At 36.3% G+C, this 21,158-nt stretch overlaps 1 protein-coding gene across 1 annotated transcript in view; it reads left to right on the top strand.

Moving 5' to 3' along the window:
- Il1rap (interleukin 1 receptor accessory protein) overlaps positions 1–21,158 on the top strand; it is a 132,013-nt gene that overhangs the window by 69,169 nt on the left and 41,686 nt on the right. The window contains exons 3-4 of the mRNA XM_026389371.2: positions 10,913–11,198; positions 15,028–15,214. Of these exons, the coding sequence (XP_026245156.1) occupies positions 10,913–11,198; positions 15,028–15,214 (473 nt within the window). The remainder of the gene's footprint in view (positions 1–10,912; positions 11,199–15,027; positions 15,215–21,158) is intronic.

The raw sequence follows: 21,158 nt of genomic DNA, 5'->3' as shown, positions 1-21,158 counted from the left end.
AGGTCCCATCTTCCTTCACTTTCAGATTTCATCATCTTAAGGGTATGTTGGTCATTCTTATGGTCCATGACTTAGCTTCTGGCCATCATACCAGGTGATAAGTAGCAAAATGGAAGTAAGAGAGTGGTAGAAGGAGCACAAGAACCATAGGAACATATGGATATCTTTCAAGTAAGTTTCCTGGAATCTACCTCCATGATGATTTTAATTATTCCATTGACCAGAACTTAGTCCCTTGACCACATCCAGGTGAGAGGCAAATTGGAGAATGACATCTCTGTTCTGAATGACTGTGTGCTCAACTGGAAAATTCCCAACTCCAGAAGAAGGACATGGGTAGGGTGGGAGTATGTGATGTGTCCAGCAGTTTTTACCACAGACTGGAGATCTGCCACAGAAAAATGATTTACCAAAGATTACATAGAATATTACAATTCACAGATTAATTGCAACTAGCATTAGTCAGCTTTTTGTTACTATCACCAAAAGACCTGACAATGACAGCTTAGAGGAAGAAAAGTTTACTTTGACTCATGGCTTTAGAGGTTCTGTTCATGTTCCACTAATTCCATAGCTCTTGGTCTGAGGTAAGGCAGAATGCCATGGCAGAGGAAAAAAGCTCAGTTTATGAGAGAGAGAGAGAGAGAGAGAGAGAGAGAGAGAGAGAGAGAGAGAGAAAGAAAGAACACAAGTATAAAATATAAACCCCAAAGACATAATTTCAGTGATGTATTTCCTTTAGCCACACCCTGACTACTGTTATCACCCAGTGAATCCATCCAAGTGGATTAATGTACAGATTAGATCATAGCTCTCATAATCTAATCACTCCACCTCTGAATATTCTTGTATTAACTCAGACATGAATTTTGGGGGGATACTTTGTAGTCAAACCATAACAACATGCATAAAAATTCTCATCTTTGTAGGACATTATATTGTAGGGTGTTATGGTTGGAGGTGTCCCTCCAAAAGCTCATGTGACAGGCAATATAGAGATTTTCAGAGGTTAAATGATTAGATGATGAGAGCTTTAACCCAATCAGTGGCTTGATCCATTTGATGGATTGATAATTTGAAAGACTGGCTGATAACTGTAGGCAGACAGGGCATGGCTGAAGGAAGTATGTTACTAGGCCCATGACCTTGGGGAATATATCTTATACTCCTGGTTCCTTGTTCTCTCTACTTCCTGGCTTCCATGAACTAAGGAGCTTTCCTCTGCCAGGTCCTTCCACCACCATGTTCTGCTTTCTCCTAGGTCCAGAACAGTGGGCCTATGAAGCCTAAGCCCACATAAACTTTTCCTCCTCTAAGATGATTTTGTTCTGTTTTTAGTCACAGCAACAAAAAGCTGACTAGCACATAAGGTCACTCACTTTGTATAACTGTTTTGTATCGTTATGAGTTTCCTTTTTTAGGTATGAAAACCAAGGTTCAGTTGGATGAGGGACTTCATTGGTCATGATGCCTACTCTGACTTCCTTCCTAATACTGTATACCCTGCCTCTCCCCCATTCCAGATCCTTCTTCCTGGGTTCTGTGTTTGTCTTTGCTCCATTGACTTATCATCTTCCAACATACTATCATATGTACCTTTTTTATTTAGTATGTTAATTATGTATGTCAATTTCCCACTGTTAGAAGGTGAGTTCCATGAAAACTATTTTCCCCCCACAAGCTTCTGCTTTAGTACTGGGCACATGGTAGGATGATTAGTACATAATTTTTACATGAATGAGTAAAGCCAATAGGTATCAGAGCCTGCCTGATAATATAATAATATCTTTATCCTCAACCCTAACATTCCATACTCTATACCATAGGCCCCCTCTATCAAGGCTTCTGCTGATATCTCACTGGAATTCCTCTCTGACTCAGAAACTCAGTTCCACACTTAACTTATTTTATTCTTTGTTCTCACGATTCTTACTCACTGTGGCTAGCCAACTAAACAGTTTGATTGTACCTGGGATTCTCTGGCGATCACAGTCCTAGGTCAACATTTTCTGAAGAGTCATATATACCACTAGGGAAAAAAAAAAAAAAAAACTATCAGAATGGATATAAAACCAGCCCTTCTGTTTGACTTAGTCTCTGCTTTCAGCTTAGATTCAATGACGAAAACCTGCTGATGGGAGGATTTTTAAAGTGATTGGGTCATTGACATTGGGTTCCAGTTTGGAATATAAGAAGTGACTGGTAGTAACCTCAACCTAGTCTCAGGACTACCACCTCCATCCTCCACCTTGTTTATAATCATATATTATGATATAGTATGGTATGGTACAATATTATATAGCATAACAAAACATATTTTCATGCTTTTGTTTGGAAGTAATCACTTAGTTCATTTTTCTTAATTAATAGTGTGTGTGTGCCATCGTTTTTTTTGAAGATTGTTAACTTCTCTATGAGCTAGACTCAAATTTATCATGCAGATTCAGCTAACATTTTGCTGTAGTTTGGATCTGAATGTTTCCTAAAATCTCATATGTTGAAGACTTCGTCTCTATTCCATGACACTATTGGGAGGTAGTGAAACCTTTAAGAGGTGGGGCCTGGTAAGAGGAAGTTGGGAGGGGGGGATGGGAAGGGGACACTGGGACCCTAGTCTCTTCCTCTTTTTCTCTCTTTGCTTTCTGGCCACCATGAGGTAAAAAAGCCTCTTCTATCTCATACTGTGTTGTCACAGGCTAAAAGCAACAGGGTCAAGTAATCATGAACTAAAATCCCTAAAACTAAGAGCTAAAATAAACCTTTCCTTTTTATTTACTTATTTTTAATTTGTTCTTTTTAGTTATACATGACAGCAGAATCTATTCTGACATGTTTATACAAACATGGAATATCTCTAATTCCAATTAGGATCCCAGTCTTGAGATTCACTGTGGTATATTCATATATGTACATAGGGACATTATGTCAGATCCATTCCACTGTCTTAAACTTTCCTGGTTTAAGTTGATTTAACTCAAGCACTTGTTACAGCATGAGAAAACTTACTAACACACATAGGCTGAGCTCCGTTCATATCACTAGCCCCTTTAGTTCTCATATAGCACTGTAATACATGTAGGTTGCATGAGCAGAAACAAAGTTTAAAAGGAGAAGCATTTTATTCAAGATCGTATTACCTGTAAGTTGCACATGGCAAATAATTACACATGGAAAGTAACTCTACCTTGGGCCTTCCACAGTTCCCGCATTTGCTCTCTCTTTCACATACCGGAGCTTCCTCAGTCTTTGTAGTTGTGTGTCTCTACCCCAGCACTTAGCACAATGCCTTGCTCACAGGTCTCAATAAATATTTAATAAATATAAATATATATGAGCAACTTTCCTGTGGGAAATAATCCTGCTTTGAATGTGTGAGCTTAGATTTGGGACAAGCAACCTAGATCTATGTTCAGGCAGCTTTTATTTGTGCTACCACTCAGGCAAAAGTAAGTCAATTAATCTCTCTGTCTCCGTTTCCTGGCATGTAATGTGGGAATGGGCATGAAAGCCGAGAGGGTGTTGTGAGATTAATTAGTTAAAATGTATACCCTGCTATATAAATGCTAATTGCTGTCAGGAGCGTGGGGTGGATTTTCCAGTGACTTGGCTTCCCGAGGCTTTGCACATTTCCATTAGTCCTCTGTGCCACCAAGTCGCAGCCTTAAGAAACCCTTTGGCTGAGAGAAATGATGACTTTGTTGTTCCCCCATGTTGAAGGGCCAATTTAGAAAGGACTTCCACTGTGGAGTAAACTGGATAAGAAGGGGCATTTTAAACAAAAAGTAATTCAGTGTGCCAGTAATTTGCTAAATTCTCTTTGCTGTTATTAGAGACAAATCTATTTGCATAACAGCCTTTCCCTGTCTTTTCTGAGGCTGGTGCCTGCAGTGAATCATATAATTAATTTGGTATTACATGACACTTCAGCCTGTTGCCATAGATTTTATTTTTATTTGTTCATTGAATAATTTAAAAAGCTCTGACAAAACACCCTTAGGTAGCTGGCGAGAAAAACTTAAAAGCTCACAGAACAAATTTCAAATGGACAAATACCCCAAAGAAAAAGCTTAAAAATAATTGCATTTTTGCTAATGCTTATGAATACTAATACAAATGCTTTCACTCCCTATTGTAAAGGAGTCTTATTCTTTTTCTAGACATATACATTTGGTCCATGAAATATAACGTAAAAGAGTCACATAACAGGTATAATTATGGCTTTTCCAAAATGTACTCAATTTAATTTGATTGAAAACAAATTAAGTCAATGGAATCAACCAGAATCTTAGTGATTGATCTGTAATTAAATTTTAGTATGTAAGGACTTTTAACAAATACTGTTTAAAAAGCGTTTACTCTTGATTTATTATGTTATGAAATGAAAATTCACCCTTATTATTCACAATATACAATATACAATACCAGTTGTTATGATGAATCTCAGTGCCTTAATATAATATGGGTTTATTTTTTGCTCACATCACAGTCCCTTGAATGTGATATGGCATTCGTAGATAGCTCTGCTCAATACAGGGATACATACTCCTTCCTTCTTGTGATGCTATCCTTTTAAAAAATATCTGCTATTAGCGGGTGCATTGGTGCATGCTTCTTATCTCAGCTGCTCAGGAGGCTGAAAAAGGAGGATCGCAAGTTTAAAGCCAGCCTCAGCAATGGCAAGGCACTAAGCAACTCAGTGAGACCCTGTCTCTAAATAAAATACAAAAAGTAGGGCTGGGAATGGGGCTCCATGGTCAAGAGGCCTTGAGTTCAATCCTTGGTACCAAAAACAAAACAAAAAAAAGTCTACTTTTCAGGGTCTCCCTATAAGGAAAAGAGAAAGCACCAAAGATCACATATCAGGGTTCATGTTGCCCGTCTTTTCTGGGCATATTCCATTAATTAGAACAAATTACAGGACCCCAACCCTACTATTGGGGATATGTAGTTTTCACATGGGCCAAGGAAGAGATAACAGGCTTACTGTGCATCCAGCCAGTCTTTCCAGTCTTTCCTTGGAATACCCAAAACCTGTTTCATACCTCCTCCTGTATTATCTGCCTGACTGAGTACCAGCTTGTAGTTAGTTGGCAACTGCATGCTAGTTTTTTTTTTTTTTTTCCTATCTCCTCTTTCTTAGTCAGATCCTACTTTACAAAAGAAAAAAGCTACCTTTCACTCTTTGTCTGTCTTACAATCATTCATTGTTCAGGGCTATGGAGACCTCCAAGGACTAAATGACACATTGTAATAGAGGGGTCAGAAAGTCTCCATTAATAAAAGCACTGTTAACCTCTAGCAGAGCTTCCTTTTTCTCTCCAGTTTATCAGTGTTCCTGTAGCAACGAATCATGGCATTAGAACTATGATATGTGGCCCAAGTTTTTCTGATGTGAATTGAGATAAATTGCACAGTGCTGTGGCCTAACGGATGATAATTTTCATTTAAAAATTGCCCGTGCCATCATTTGATTGGGGCCAACCAATTCAGAGAAAGGAGATGCCTTTGGAAACAGCATAAGGAATGTCTTTATGAAATACAGAAGGCAGGGACATCTGATTTCATCTAGACCACAAACCTAAGATAGTGAAGTTCCAGCCTGCATCTGCTGTCCAACTGTCTGTCTGTCTCTTTACTCTTTTTAATCACATACTTTGTACTTAGAAGTTGAAATGACTATCATACCAATACATGCCAACACATTTTTTTGGAATTAAAAACCAAAATCAAAGACTTCTCCTAAGAGAAAGGAGGTGCAAATGGGATGATCTGACACTGGCAATGACTTTGCCAATTGTATTATGGGGTAGATATTTCCTTCCTCATTCCTTCTTTTTATTTCTAATTATTATTTTCAAAGAAAGTCATGCTTAGAGATTGTTTTAAGATCCATATATTAGAAGACCTGTACTCAAGTGATAGCATTCTTTCTGCTTAAATTTCCTGACTCCCACTAGCTATCCTCCTCAGAGGTAAGAACTTTTGAATATTTATTGCTTCTAACATTTCCTATCTATACTTTGATAACTAATTTGTTTATATTATTTTTCATTCACTCAACTATAAGTATTTTATTTTTACTTTTAAAAAATTACAGTAAATGGGGTCTGTGGTTGTAGCCCAGTGATAGAACACTTGCCTAGCACATGTGAGGCACTGGGTTTGATCCTAAGCACTACAAAATAAATAAATAAATACAATAAAGGTATTGTATCTATATACAACTAAAACAAATTTTAAAAAATTACAGTAAATGAGGAGTAAATACAGCTATCCCCTATTCCCTATCCATTCTTCTCTATATAATACTATTGCATATTTGCTAGAGTCAATGACCATTTAATTAATGTCTTTATATGTTAGTGAATTATGATTATGTTATCTTTCTTATTCTCTAAAGTTATTAGTTGCATTTTTCAATATGCTTACTTAGTTTGTGTCATTTGGTAACCATGTTCATAGTTTTTGGTTACCTTTCTGTGTAATTTCCCACACCACTCATGTCGTCAGATACTCTACCAATTTCTGTATGTTTTCTCTTTATTGCTGATTCCTATTCCTTCCGATTGTACTGGTTCATCACTAAGTCTGCTACACAGCTGTCATCTTGGTTATCTTCCCTGTCATTCTGAGGATCATTCCTTCTTTCTCTTGAATTCCCTGTTCCTGGAACCTGTGTTTTCCTCTTTCTTACTTTATTTTCTCATTTTGGTGGCACAAATGCATCAACAGCTATCTAATCAAGAGAACATGGGAAATAAAACGAGTAAGTCCTCAGGATTCTGAAAAGGTGGACCTTCACACTTCATTGTTTCATCAGCTTTAGATTCAGGATTAGAATTAATTTTCCTTCAGATGCATTGCTCCATTATTTTCTAGTTTCCAGTCTTGTGTTTTCTAGCCAGCCCCCACACTCCTTTTTACTTTCTGGTAGCCAAAACATTTATAAAGTGTAAGTCTGTTTTCCTCTTTGATGCTGGGGAATAATGGGTATAATAATAGATTATTTTAAATTTTTAAAAATGGTGTACTTTGGGTCTAGACTTTTTATTCCTTTTGATTATTTAATCAAGAGTTTTCTTTTTTCTGTTTTTCCCTACTTTGGGTCTTATACTATTGAATTGTTGAAATTTCTGGCTGCTCTTATAACTTTTATGTTTGTTTTCTAATTTTTTTCTCCTCTGCCTTTTAGGGAATCCTCAACTTCCAAACGAAACATCAATTTGAGTTTTACATTTATAATATTATATCACAGTACATGTATATGCTATATTACCTTTATAATCATTTTTAGTTTCAACCAGCTCCTTGTTTTTCTGAATATTCCTTATTACAGCTTCTTGTTCCTCTTTCAGGAATATAGTAGGTTCCTTTCTCTCTGAAATTAATGATAATTTTTAAAAACTATTTTCTTTTTTAAAATACTCATTTAATAATTTTAGTTCACTCAAAATTTTCTTTATTTCCCCCCAAACTACTTTTTGTAGTAGATTTTTTTTTTCTCAAGACATCTTCTTGGGTTAACCGTTTGTAATGAAGAAGCAATTAAGAAGTTGATTGGAAATTCTAAATTTTGGTGTGAAGCTTGTTAACCTTGAGCTTTTCTCTTGGATGGTATGACTGTACAATCTGTTAAAAAATCTGTGATATTAAAATTGTTAGCTCTTTCTACTTAAAAGCTGGTCAAATTACCCTGTCTAGAGGGTAAAAGTTTAGCTAACCTCATCCTTGCAGCTGAGTGGGGAAAATTGTTACTAGAAAAATGAGAATGGAAAAAAATTACACAACTGGTTTGATGCAGCTTGTATACAATTCTCTTTATTTGACCATTTTCCCTATAGCCTTGGTTTTGAGGTACCTGGTTGCATCTGCCATGTTAGGATACATTATTGGCAGCGATAATAAGCAAGTTATCTATGACTTAATAACAGAGATCTACTCTGTTACATCAGGGAACAAGCTGGGGGTGTCTTAGTTTTTGTGTTCACATTTGCCACAGCAGAAGAAAGAGGAAGTTGGTAAATATACCCTAGACATTAAAACACCTACTACAAGTGACACTCTTGCCATATTGCTTCTCCTTACATCAGAGATTCAGAAAAGTACAATCTTTTAATGTGCCTGGGAGGAGAACCAGAAATAGGTGAATGGCACTAATGACTTCTCACTTTGTACTGAAAGTTCCTGGGTCTTTTCACCATCTGAATTGTAGATCATTTCGTTCTCTAGCTTTTCCCTGCAGATTTATGATATGTATTCTAAAATCTGATAAACTGGCTACAACTTGCCCATTTTGATGTTTGTTTCTCACGTTCTTGCTGTTACCTGGTATTGGCATGAAAATTATTCTAGTTTTAATGGTGCTTCAGAAAGGAATGATATTGGATGCATTTATAAGTGTCATATTTATCAGAAAACCTATGGTTGTATGTTTTCTATAAACTGAATGAACTAATTCTGCAACTTTGCAGTGTTAAAGTAAATAATGAATGTAGTAAGGTAGACTTTTTTTCATTTAAAAAATATGTACTGGTATCAAAAATGTATAATGATGTAAACAACTTTTTGATCTTCCCAGTTCTCTCTATATGTTGGAGTTTAAAAGGTAATTCTAATGAAAGCATAGAAAAATAGTCATTTGTTGAGTCTTGAAAAAACTGTTTCATTTCCCAGAGATTTATTACTTAAATGTCATTTTTTTTTCAAGTCAGAAAGATTCCAATTCTTTGCTTTCATTAAAAGTAAAATAACTACCATTTAGTTGTTCTACCAATTATCTAGTGCTACAAAAATGTTGCCTAATAATCACCAACTTAAATGGCAAAATTTCATTTTATTTGTTCCACATGTATTTTTGCTCATGAGACCATAGGTTGCTAGGCACAATTGGATCCAGGCTGGGCTTCCTCTGGCATCTTTGGTCAGTTGTGGAAGGACTGGACAGCTGTGCTTCTGGAGCTGTCCAGCTGCAGCAGGGCTGCCTCAGCTCTACCCCATGTGTACTCTTATTTACTAGTCGGCTTTCCAGGGCTTGTTCTCATAGTGGTGACATGATTCCAAGAGAAAGCAAAAACTTTAAAGTCCAAGGCTCAGATTGTCACACAGTGGCTTTTGCTGCATTGTGTTGGCCAATACAAGTCACAAGGGGCAGCCCAAATTCAAGGGATGGGAAATAGACTTTCCTTGATTGAAAGACTCACAGTTTCAAATTGCAGAGGTTGATGATTTTGGAAGGAATTAAGGAAGGGGCCTTTAAAATATTTTTTGAATAGGCTATGTCTTTCAGAATTGTCAAGTTATCATTAAAAATAATTTTGATGTTAAAATACATAATCTGGGCACATCACTGAAGGAATTTAAAGAATTGAGTGACATTTTTTTTCCTGGCCATGAAAATTTTCCTCGATGCTTATATATTAACAATTAATTTTCAACGGATACTTAACTCCTCTCATTTAGAACCAAACCATCCAATTATGAATACCTGATTTCACTGAAATTTTATATTTGACAAATACTTATAAAACTGAAAATTTAACCTGAATTATATATATTAAAATCATAATAAAATTCATTCCAGAAGAAACAAAGTGTTAACACTTAGAGCTTTATATATTTATTTATTCTTAGAAGAATAAGATGATGAAAAAAATGTCTGAAGACTGTCAAACATAAGAATATATTCCACTGAAGTGAAATTAGGTGTAGAGACAGTGGAATTGATACAATTAAGGAGAAAAAGAAGTATGGAATTAATTACACTTGAAAGAAAGCATCTTTATATATTTTTAGGTTTGGCATCATTGTATGGCAATCTCTATTCCGTTGGGTGTAATTAAAGGAGTGATGTAACCATTTTATTTTAAAATGACAATCATTTACCGTATGACATAATGTATGTCTTTCCAATTATTCTACTTAGCAGGAAAACTGAAATGTATGGAAGACTATATAGTTAGAATGTATGTAAGGGATACAAGAAACAAATGAAGCTATCTTAAGATAATTTTTTTTTGGGGGGGGGGCTTATAGGACTCCCATTACCCTTGTAATCTCTTGGTTTTTCCCTCCACTCAGATTCAACTCATAAGAAAAGAAGTAATTATCATGTGTTTTTTCCTGAATCGAGTGATTATTTTTCATTATAAAAAAATAAATTCTGAAACACACTGTTAATTTTGTTTGACTCTCAATCTTTGAACCACTAGCACTTTTATTCCCCAGTGAGCATCCAGGAGACCTTGACTTCTTAAGTCAGTAGTCACGCTGCTCAGTACTGTATCCGGTATGATCCCTAAATGGCTAGCCCAGGTGAAGTTGTAATGTAAGTGTAAAATAAATGGAATGTTGAAGATCTATTGCAAAAAGAATGCAAATGTAAAATAACTCATTAACTTTTTTCGGATATCTTGGATATACCACAGCTAAAAAATACATTATTAACATTAATTTCACCTGCTTCTTTCATGAGGAGACTGGGTATCTAAAATTATATTTCTATTGGATAGTGCTGATCCAGCCCCCAAAACAGGAGATGTGGGAGCCTAGAGAATTCTCTCTCTCTCCCAACTAGGTTATCAGTTACAGTTTCTTCCTGAGGACTTCTCTGTCTCCAGAGAGTGAGAAAGCACATGACTTCTTCTTCAGATGATATCTCCCTCAGTCCTTGTAGGGTTTCACAGGATCAAGCTGTCAGATCAAATGTTTATCCAGAAGATATTCAAAAAGACAATGAAGAAATGGAAAGAAGCAATTTCTTTCACTAGTGGTGTTTATTATATGCATTTATTGGAGGGACCAGCGAAGGAGATACCTGTAAAAGATTAGGTATCCTAAGGAGAAAGTGTGTCCTCTGGAGGACTTTATTTTGAAGTGACCCATCTTCCCTTTTCTTTCTTTTTGATTATTCTAGAACGCTGCGATGACTGGGGACTTGATACCATGAGGCAAATCCAAGTATTCGAAGATGAGCCCGCTCGCATCAAGTGCCCGCTCTTTGAACACTTCTTGAAGTTTAACTACAGCACAGCCCATTCAGCTGGCCTTACTCTGATCTGGTATTGGACTAGGCAGGACCGGGACCTCGAGGAGCCCATTAACTTCCGCCTCCCTGAGAATCGCATCAGTAAGGAAAAAGATGTTCTCTGGTTCCGGCCCACCCTCCTCAACGACACGGGCAACTACACCTGCATGTTAAGGTAGCTCGACTGCTCTCTCTTCCTTTTGATTCTCAGGCTTTATTCAGATGTTGAATGCACCATGAAGCTGGGTGAGGGAAGGGAGTATGTAGAGTTATGCTTCACTTCAGTGTCTTAGCCTAGAAGGACTGAAGGATGTGCAGGGAGAATGAGCATGCTCCAGGAATATTCTCCATGGGTGGTTTCTTTTCTGACCCCGACACTTGTTGCAGTTGTCCAAAGATGGAACTTTGTTTATTTGCCCCCTTCCCCTGGCATTGGAACACATATCCCTAACCTGGAAGCATCCACTTCCCTAGAAAATTAACAAGGCTGGGAATAGAGCCCATTTGAGTCTTTTATTCTTGGCATCTTTCAAAGTGCCTGGCCTAGAATAATTCAGAGTACCTTTATAGAAGAAAGAATATTTAGGAAACATCAAATGTATGTAAGACAGTGTTTAAATTTTTCTACTGAAATTCCCCTAGGAAGCAAGTGAATACCACATTCCTGAGAATCTAAGACACTATTGTTAAAAAACCTACCATTATTGCAATGTTTATCAAACCCATTTTTCCTCTAATATCTATGTAGATTTTATCTTACAACATGTCTGCTTTTCTTTTACTGCAGATTAATGTTGTTTTTGTTTGGGAGTGGGCAACTCTTAAAAAAAACTGAGACTCCTTCAAAGAATAATCATTTCAAGGCTTAGTTCTTTGGATACCTTTCATTTACAGTCCCTTTTACCTTGATATACTTTGTTTTCGAAATTCTCATCTAAGTCGTGACTTTCATTTTTATTTTTTCAAGCTGGGGAGCATTTTTTTCTTATAATATAATTTCCTACTATTTAATGGACATATTGTTTTATCAGAGCAGCAGTAACAAAATACCAGAGACAGTGTCCTAACCATTAGGAATTTCTTTTCTCAGAGTTCTGGAGCTGGAAGTCTAAGATCAGAGTTGGCAGGATGGGTTTGATTCACAGCACCTCTCTCCTTAACTTGCATATGGCCATCTTTACATTATGTCTTTGCACCAGGCTCCCTCTGTATATGTCTATGTCCTAATGTCTTTCTGAAAGGATACTAGTCATATGACACTTGACCCCCCCCTTTTGAGATCATTTTACCTTACTTATATTTTAAAGGCCCTGTTTCCAAATAGAGTCAAATTCTGAAGTCAAACTCAACATATGAATTGGTGTGTGTGTGAGACACAATTCAGCCCATAATAACGACTAATCCCATATCTTTTTTCTCTCATCTTTTGTGTTTCTCTGCTTTCATAAATACAAGCTATGCTATGATTACTTAAAAAGGTCCTCTATTGCAGAGAAGCCTCGGAATCACTGTGTCCTGAGGGTTTATGAGGCCTCTAAAGACCCTTCTGGAGCTTTCACCTGACAGTGGTTTTATTGGAGTGAATTTTAGACTGGTAGTGAGTTCCCATGGAGCATGGAAGTCAGCTGTTCCCATTATTTATGTCCCAATGCCACTTGGTATAAGTTAAAACAGATTATATTGGAAGTAGCATGAGACGAGAAGGCAGAGAATTCAGGCTGCCATTCCAGCTCTGCCACCACTTTGCTGATGAATGTAGGCAAGTTGTGTCTGTATCTGTTGTCTTCATTATGAGAATTGGCCTACCTGCTCTTTAAGCTCCTCTTCCTTTTTGATGATTGTTTATCCTTTACCATTTCCCAAGTGAACATTAGCAGATCCCTGGGATGGAGTCATCTTCTGTTTTCCATTAAGACTCTGGTCTCCACTGAATGATATTCTATAGTATCTGTGTTATTTTTTTGCTTAGCTTCCCACTGCTTGCCCAGAGCAATTCCCCAAACTTTCCTAACCAACCATTTTACATCATAACAGTAGAGCTGCTTGGCCAGTAAGGCATGTATATACCTTTAATGTTATTTATCAATTAAAGATTGTCTGTTACCTGCCTGCCTATCTTCCATGTCTCCATGGCAAAGTGAGAATTGAAACTATTGTCTGGGAGCATTTAAAAGCTTCTCATTGGGCTGGGGTTGTGGCTCAGTGGGAGAGTGCTTGCCTGGCATGTGTGAGGCACCGCATACAAATAAATGAATACAATAAAGGTCCATCAACATCTAAAAAAATTTTAAAAAATTTAAAAAAAGCTTCTCACTGCCCTAAGATCATTTCTAAACTGAGAGTGGCCTTCAACCCAACCATGTGGAATCACAGGGCTAGATAACTTTAAGGCCATGAAGTTAGATTCATCTTCCTATATTTTACCTTATATTCTTGCTTCAATAATAGTCAACTTTGGGGATTGCAAAAGTCAGTCCAACCACTGTTCATCACTTTTATTCAAATCAGAACATATATCTTTATATTCAATTGAAATATACCTTTTATAGCTTCTTCCAATAAAATCTTTGTTTTACAAGGCACAGGTCCTGCCTCCCACTCCCTTATGCCACATTCTTAGTATTGTCACAAGTTGTGTTTGGGTACTTCTCGTCTTATGTTTGGGAATTCATGCCCTACCTCTTTCATTGTATTTAGTATCAATTCATAAGTCAAATGTTTACTATGCTTTGGTCCTATTGCCAGAAATAAAAGGTGGAAAGTGAAAGGACTCTAAACACTTATTTTTATTATTCTATATATCCTATCTTGTTTCCCTATATGTAGATAAAATTTTATATCCATTTTATTCATTTAACAAATATTTTTCATCACTTACTAAAAATTTAGAAATACTAGATGTGATGAATATAATAAATACTAGTAATCATATGGAGCTTGTTTTACAGAGGATATAGATAGATATCTATGATATAACCATTTAGTTTTATATTATGATAATTTTTAATAATTCTTTTTTTTTACAGAAGGTAAGGATTTATTTTGACATAATTATAAAAGCATGGAATATAATTTGCTCTAATTCAGTCCCTAGTACTTCTCCTTTCTCTCCACTCCTCTCTCCACTTGTTGCCTTCTCCCTACTGTACCAATGTATTATGATAAATGTCACCAAGGAAATGTTCAAGGTGCTCAATGAATAGGAGACCTAAGCTAGATGCAGGGTAGATAAAGGATAACAGAGAAGAGGAAACACCTGTGTAGATATTATTATGTGATTTCAGTCATTCTAAGTAGATGATGTGTTTGTTTCGCCCCTCATCTTGATTGTTTTTATAGATACCAATAACAATTTTGAGTGGTTATACCATATATATATATTTTTTTACAGTCTTCCTTTTGTTTGCATTTTCTCTTGGTCCTAGTGTTTTATTGCTGAGATGGCACTAGATGGACATTTTGGGGTATGTGTCATCACTATTTCCCCCTTTCCATATTTCCATCACTTGAAAAAAAGATTTCCATACTAAATTATACTTTGCCCAAGCTGTTTTTACCATTGAGCTATGCTTAAATATTGCCATTCTTGCCTTGCTTCACCAACACTGAGTATTATTAAAAAACTTTTAAGTGAAAAATTTAAACACACTCACATGGCACACACACATTTCTCACTAAATCCCAACAGCTTACCATGGGTATCATAATCTGCCCTGTGGTTGGGCATTTTATATCCCTAATCCTTTCTCCTTTTTAAAAAGTCTAATATCAATAATGTTCAGGGTCATGGGTAAATATTTTAGAGAATTATCAGTAGATAACTGTATTGATAGTTTTTATTCTGTGATACCAATTGGCATAAGAAATGCCTCCATAAGCCATTCAGTTTTTACAGGAACTTAACACACATAAATGAAGTCTCTACTTGGTTCACTTTAATGTGGTTGCTATATTAAGTGAAATGCAAATGAGACTACCTATTTATTGCATATTTCTTTTTTCAGGAACACTACATATTGCAGTAAAGTTGCATTTCCTCTGGAAGTTGTTCAAAAAGACAGCTGTTTCAATTCCCCCATGAAACTCCCAGTGCATAAACTGTATATAGAATATGGTATTCAGAACATCACTTGTCCGAATGTGGATGGATATTTTCCTTCCAGAGTCAAACCCACTGTCACATGGTATATGGTAAGCAAATTAGAGCACATTTTATTTTTTTTTTTCTTAAATGTCAGTACTTATTTGCTGAGTTAAATGTAGGAGCTGAGATTTCTCTTCTTAGATTTTATGATTTCTGCTTTAATAACTTTGCACAAAACTTGCCACTTCCTCGTTTTATACTGTTTCAAAGAAAAAGGTAATGGTTGCTTTGCCTCAGCCCACTGTTTCTTAATTTACATCGCCTGGAATACCAGAACTAACTTGTTTCTGTTCACTTCCTGTTGAACACATTTTGAGAAATGTCTCCTTTTACTCACTGCCTAATGAGGTCAGAAACTGCTGAGTCATCTGGTGAACTTCAGCTCCTTGGTTTGTCAGGACTATAATTTGGTATTTATGTGTGTCATTCTGATTTTCCCTCCTTCGTGGGCACCATCTCTCTGTGATTTCTTCCACATCTAAGTGATCTGGGAAGTATTTAATCAAAAAATGAGAGTGTTTGAAGGAAACACTTATGGTAGCAGGAAAGCTAACTTAAATCTCAAGTTCCCACTTACATCAAAGCCAAAAACTCAAGGTCTGCAAAACTTGGTGACAAATTATCCATGAGAACTCCTTTCTGTAATTGAGTGAGAGAAGCTACCAACACCTTTGAGACTCTTATGGGAAGGCAGGGAGGGCAGCAGAAGAAAGTGACATGTTGTCTGGCCCACCTGAGAGCAGGAGTCCCCAAAAGAACCACAAGTGCTCATGGGGAAGTATAGCAGGCCAACTCAGGAGCAGCAGCTGAAATTAGGAGAGGATTTACTGGGAAAAGACAGGTGCAAATAGTAAGAAACTCTGATGGGGTTGGAGCCATTCTAGTGCCTTATAACTCTAAAAAGTTAACAGATACACAGAAGAGAAGCAGCTACATAAGGCTCTAAGTTTGATCCTCATCATTCAGGAAAAGGAGAAAATGAATTAGATTAGGACAATGTAGAGGAAGGAAAAAGAAAGGACTTGCAAAAAATGGAGGAAGGGAATAGTCAGGACATCCCATGGCAGAGCCACCATAGATTTGGAGAGGAATCTTTGTGAAGTTAGAAAATCCTGCCATATTCTAAAGTCCAGAAAAAAAAAATAATTTGACATAAAAAAAATGATCAACAACAGCAAAAACAAGCAAGCAAGCAAGCAAGCAAACAAAAACCCAAAGTAAAATCCTATTCAGAGCTATAAGAAAAAGTAGACAGAATAACATCTATGCAGAAAAAGAAGGTATGTCAGAAGTGTGTATTATTACCTACTTCAAAATGAGCTAAAAGACATTAAGAGAAATCACAACAAAATTGAAAGAATAACATAAATAAATAGAATTAGAAAAGTCCAGAAATGACATAACTCACTGAAAACTTACAATGAAGAAAATATTGTTTCAGAAATGCAGGTAAACTAAGGAGAGAGAGAGAGAGAAAGAGAGAGAGAGAGAGAGAGAGAGCGCGAGCGAGTGCACCTATATAAGTATGTTCCATTCTATTGAACTGATAGAATACTCTATTCCCCAAACCTCCCTTACCCACCTACCCCAGCAGAAGTGTGCACACATGGTCACACACACAAACACACCATACATAATGCCCGATGATTGGTAGGAAGTAAAAAGGAGAAAACTTTTTAAAGTAAAAAATAAATAATGAATAAAATAAAAAGGTTAAAGTAGCTATACAAATATCAGATAAAGTAGACTCTAAGACAATGAGGATTACCAAAGATAAAGAGGACATTCTGCAATAGTAAAAAGGTCACTTTGTTGGAGGCATAAAAATAGTAACAGTAAATGTGCCTTTAAAAATGCTTTAAAATACATGAATCAAGAGTTAACAGAATTCAAGAAAGAAATAGACAATTCCACAATCATAGCTGAAAAAACTTAAATTCTCTTAAGTGTTAATGAAACAACTTAGGAATTAACTTAAAGAAAGTGTTAACTATTAGCCAAAGGTGTGCAATTTGAACTTGAATAAATATAGTGCTTGCAATGGTTTTAATTCAATGAAATAAGTTCTAATTCATAAGTTTATAATGATATTTGTAAAAATTTTCATTACTTGCATTTGAATACTGACAGGAAATCAGTTTATTGTCTGGAAACCTAGTAAACAAAGAGAAGTAATTTAATATTCATTCTGATTTTCTTGGAAGAAATATACCATTTGTAATGCAATGGTGCAGAAAAGTATGTTTTATATAAGCATCCTACTAATAAATGAAGGAGAAATCATAGATTTGAAACACCACTTTGCAAGTCCCAGTTGGTTAATAAATCTAAGCATTAAGCATCAATGATTGTTAATGTCACAAAATGATAAACCACTAGATATTTTTCTTCTAATAGAAGAACACAGTGTTAGCTATAATCTTGTCAAATGTATTGATCAAGTCTTTAGATACTGCTGATATTTTGCCAGAAATCTAAAGAATGTAAGAATATATTGAGGAACCCTATGAGTTTGCAGTTGGCAAAATCCAGACTGTGTGAAACTCTACAGGCCAAATATGCTGGGTGATTCAACGTGTAAGAAAAGGAAAGGCGTGGAGGAGGAATGTCTTAAGAAACATGATATTAAAAGAAGCATATAAGACATTTAAAAAAATGGATGATACTATAACATCTAAGGATATACACATAGGTGATAAAAATGATCAATGAAAACAAAGAAGTGGTTTTACTATGAAAGTATAGATAGTCACTACTTCTGTGGACAGAGAAGTAAAGAAAGTGTGATTGACATGGGACACATGGAAGGCCTTCAGGGTGATTGGCAAAGTGCTATTCCTGGACCTGACTGGTGCTTACCAAGATGTTTGCTTCAAAGTAATTCATTAACTCATATATATGTTTAGAGTGGATTTTTTTGTATATGGTTTATTGTATATGTTTTATTGTATAATAAAGTGATTAAGAGTAAGGAAGAACTTGAGAAAAGGAAGGAGGGTGAAAGGAGAGGAAGAGGAAGGGAGAGAGAGGGAAGGGTAAGGAGAGGAAGAGGCAGATTGATTTAAGAGCTTCACCAACCCTGCATGGACCTTAGTTGAACTCTGTTCATCAAATGAGTTGTACAACAAACTGTGAGAAAATCAGACATTTCTGAACTCATAATACTGATGATATCAGTGAATTATTATTTTTTAAGCTTGATAATGGAACAGTATTTATACTTGCTGAGAAAGTCTTATGATTTAGCAATATAAACAGAAATATTTGCAAATAAAATTTTTTGATCTCTGTGATTTGTCTCAAAATAATTTGGGGGTAGTGAGTGGGTATAGATTAAATAGAACATAGACTGATACTTGTTAGGGCTAGTAAGGATACAAGGGCTCATTTTATGTTTTCTTTGTAATTGTAATTCTCCATAGTTTGAGACAATTAAAATTGCATAGATGATTAGAATAATAATATTAACAACTTTACATGAATAAGTGTAATATATTTACAGTTTAAATGTGTTGATCTATTTACTCTGCAGTCAAGGTCTTTAACCTTGTGTGCTTTTTCAGTTTTCTTCCCATACAAATGCACTCATTTTCTCCTCTCCTTTTTCCTCATGCAGTGCCCCTGCCTAGAATGTTCTTCTTTTAAAACAGATTAAATTCTACTTGCTACATGAATTGTTCCTTGCTTTCTCCATCTGGAAATCACTTTTTCCGTATACACTCAGAGCTATTTATTTATATCTGTTTTCACTGCATTTATTTTTCTGTAGTCATTAATTCCTGTATCCATTCCACATCCACTATCTGAAGATCAGTTGTGTTCACTGTAATGTGCCAGCAGTCTGGGGGAAAAGAGACAGATGTCCAGCTCTGAAATCCCAAAGGAGTGCACAACTTAACATGGATGAGTTCATAAGAATAATTTCTGTCCTTATCAAAAGTAGAACTTATATTTCACAACCATGATAAAGAGGAATTGCTGGTGGTTTTAAGAAGAGGAAGAGCATGTGTTCTGTTTGTTCATGGAAGAGGAAGAGCATGTGTTCAGCTGTTTCTTCAAAGTAATACCATATCCAGTGATTCCTTGGTTTTGTATTTTCCTCTCTGGAAGAGGATTGGTGCTATGAACCATGGCAGGGAATAGTGAAAGAGACACTGAGGAGTAAGTAATGCATTTAATAAATGTCATATTAAGTTAGAGATGTCTGCAAGACATCTGGGTGGCAGTGACTAGCAGATAGTGGTTGCGTACTTTTGGGTCTGGAGCTTGGGGGGAAAAACAGAAGTGGTGATAGAGAATTGGATGCATTTCTGTGATGGTTGAAGCCCTTAAAAAGGCTATATAAAGTGAGAAGAGAAGCCAGCCAAGGTCAAACTCTAGAGAGATTATTCATGAGGTGAATGGAAGATAAAGTCTGGAGAAGAGACTGAGAAAAAAAAAATGTCACTGCCATAAAACCATTGTTGTGGCAGATAGCCAATAGCATGTGGGTGACTGAAAAAGACAATCAGCAAGCAGACACCTTTCTGTCTTCTACTCCTGATGCCTGTTATGCTGGTTTTTTAAAAATTTATATCTTTGCATAATTGAATGACACCTTTGATCGTACAAGTTCTGCCATCATGGGAACAAAGTCAAGGGTTTCATTTGCTGCACACTCCTGTTGCTGTACAGGAAGGCTGATCTTGCCTTCATGCTCTATGTTCTAAGTCAGCTGCAAGCACCCACTTAGGTATCTTGGCCCCACTATACCAGTTCTCTTTTTGTTGAAGTATCTACCTTGAAATTGTAGAAATGATCTTTTTTGGTAATTTAAATAAGTCTACAATGGTTAAAAGTTACATTAATTATAATCAGTTCTAGCAATTTTGCTTTCTTTGTTATCTGTAAGCAGAAAGAATACTGCTGAATTGAAAGGAGGGAGAGGAAACTAATAATCTCACATTTTACTAGTGTAAGGCAGTGTGGTAGGTGACATATGTAATCATACATAATACTCATCAAAATTCTGTAACATAGATGCCACCTTTTAATAGATTGGGAATGGGAGACTCAGAAAGGTAAATGATTATTGTTAACATCTATTGAGCCCAGGGACTGCATTCTAAATGCTTTATTTTACTCTGTCTCTCAATATCTTTTGTGAAGTAGATTCTCTTTTTTCACTATTGTAGTTAAGGAAACTAAGGTACAGTGTAGTTGAGCAATTTGTCAGAGGCCACAGGGCTAGGAGCCAAGCTTCAACCCATGTGTTAAGAATCCACACTTCTGCATTATCTTCCATAATTTAATCAAAGTCATCCAGCTGCAGATGGGAGTCTGGGATTTCAGGCAGGTCTGTGTGGTCTCTGAGCTCACACTATCTAGGACTGATATACAGGCTGGTTCAGTCTTTACTTACAGAGTTCCAGCACTTGGAAGACAGGCAATCTTTGAATAACAAATCAAACTTTGGGCTGGACTGAGACCTAGGAAAGCCTGTAGAGGGCCCTGGGAAATCAGAAGGGTATCTAATAAACTGAAATTGGAAGAAACAGAAAACCCAATGTTTATATTTCAGAAATGCAGAGGAAACGGGACAGGATTGCTTTTCTACTCTCTGCATGTCTTCTTTTTCTCTTTCCTCCTCCTTTCTGCATGGCAGGGTATCCTTAATTCAGGATCCAGAATTCACAGTTCTCTCATTCAACAATCCTGTGGGGTAGATTGATGTGCAATAAATGTTTGTTGAATAAAGCCAGGTTTCCTAACCAGCCTGAAAAAACAAACCATGGTTGGTGAGTGATCTGCTGAATTTCAAATAGCCAGTTTGTCACAGAACTTCTGAAACACAGTATGTATATAAATGGGAGACTGCCTGTTTATTCACACAGGGACTTCCAAACATGTTAGCAGGAAGGACAGAGGTAAGTGATCCTGTTGGTGTTGTTTTTATTGTTAGATTTATTTAAAGAAATGGGTTTTAATATACAGAAAGCCTTCCTCACTTTC

This window comes from Urocitellus parryii, chromosome 2 (genome assembly GCF_045843805.1).
Source record: "Urocitellus parryii isolate mUroPar1 chromosome 2, mUroPar1.hap1, whole genome shotgun sequence".
Taxonomy (NCBI): Eukaryota; Metazoa; Chordata; class Mammalia; order Rodentia; family Sciuridae; genus Urocitellus; species Urocitellus parryii.
Note: the sequence above shows the minus strand (reverse complement) of the source record. Positions and strands in the feature narration are given on the sequence as shown.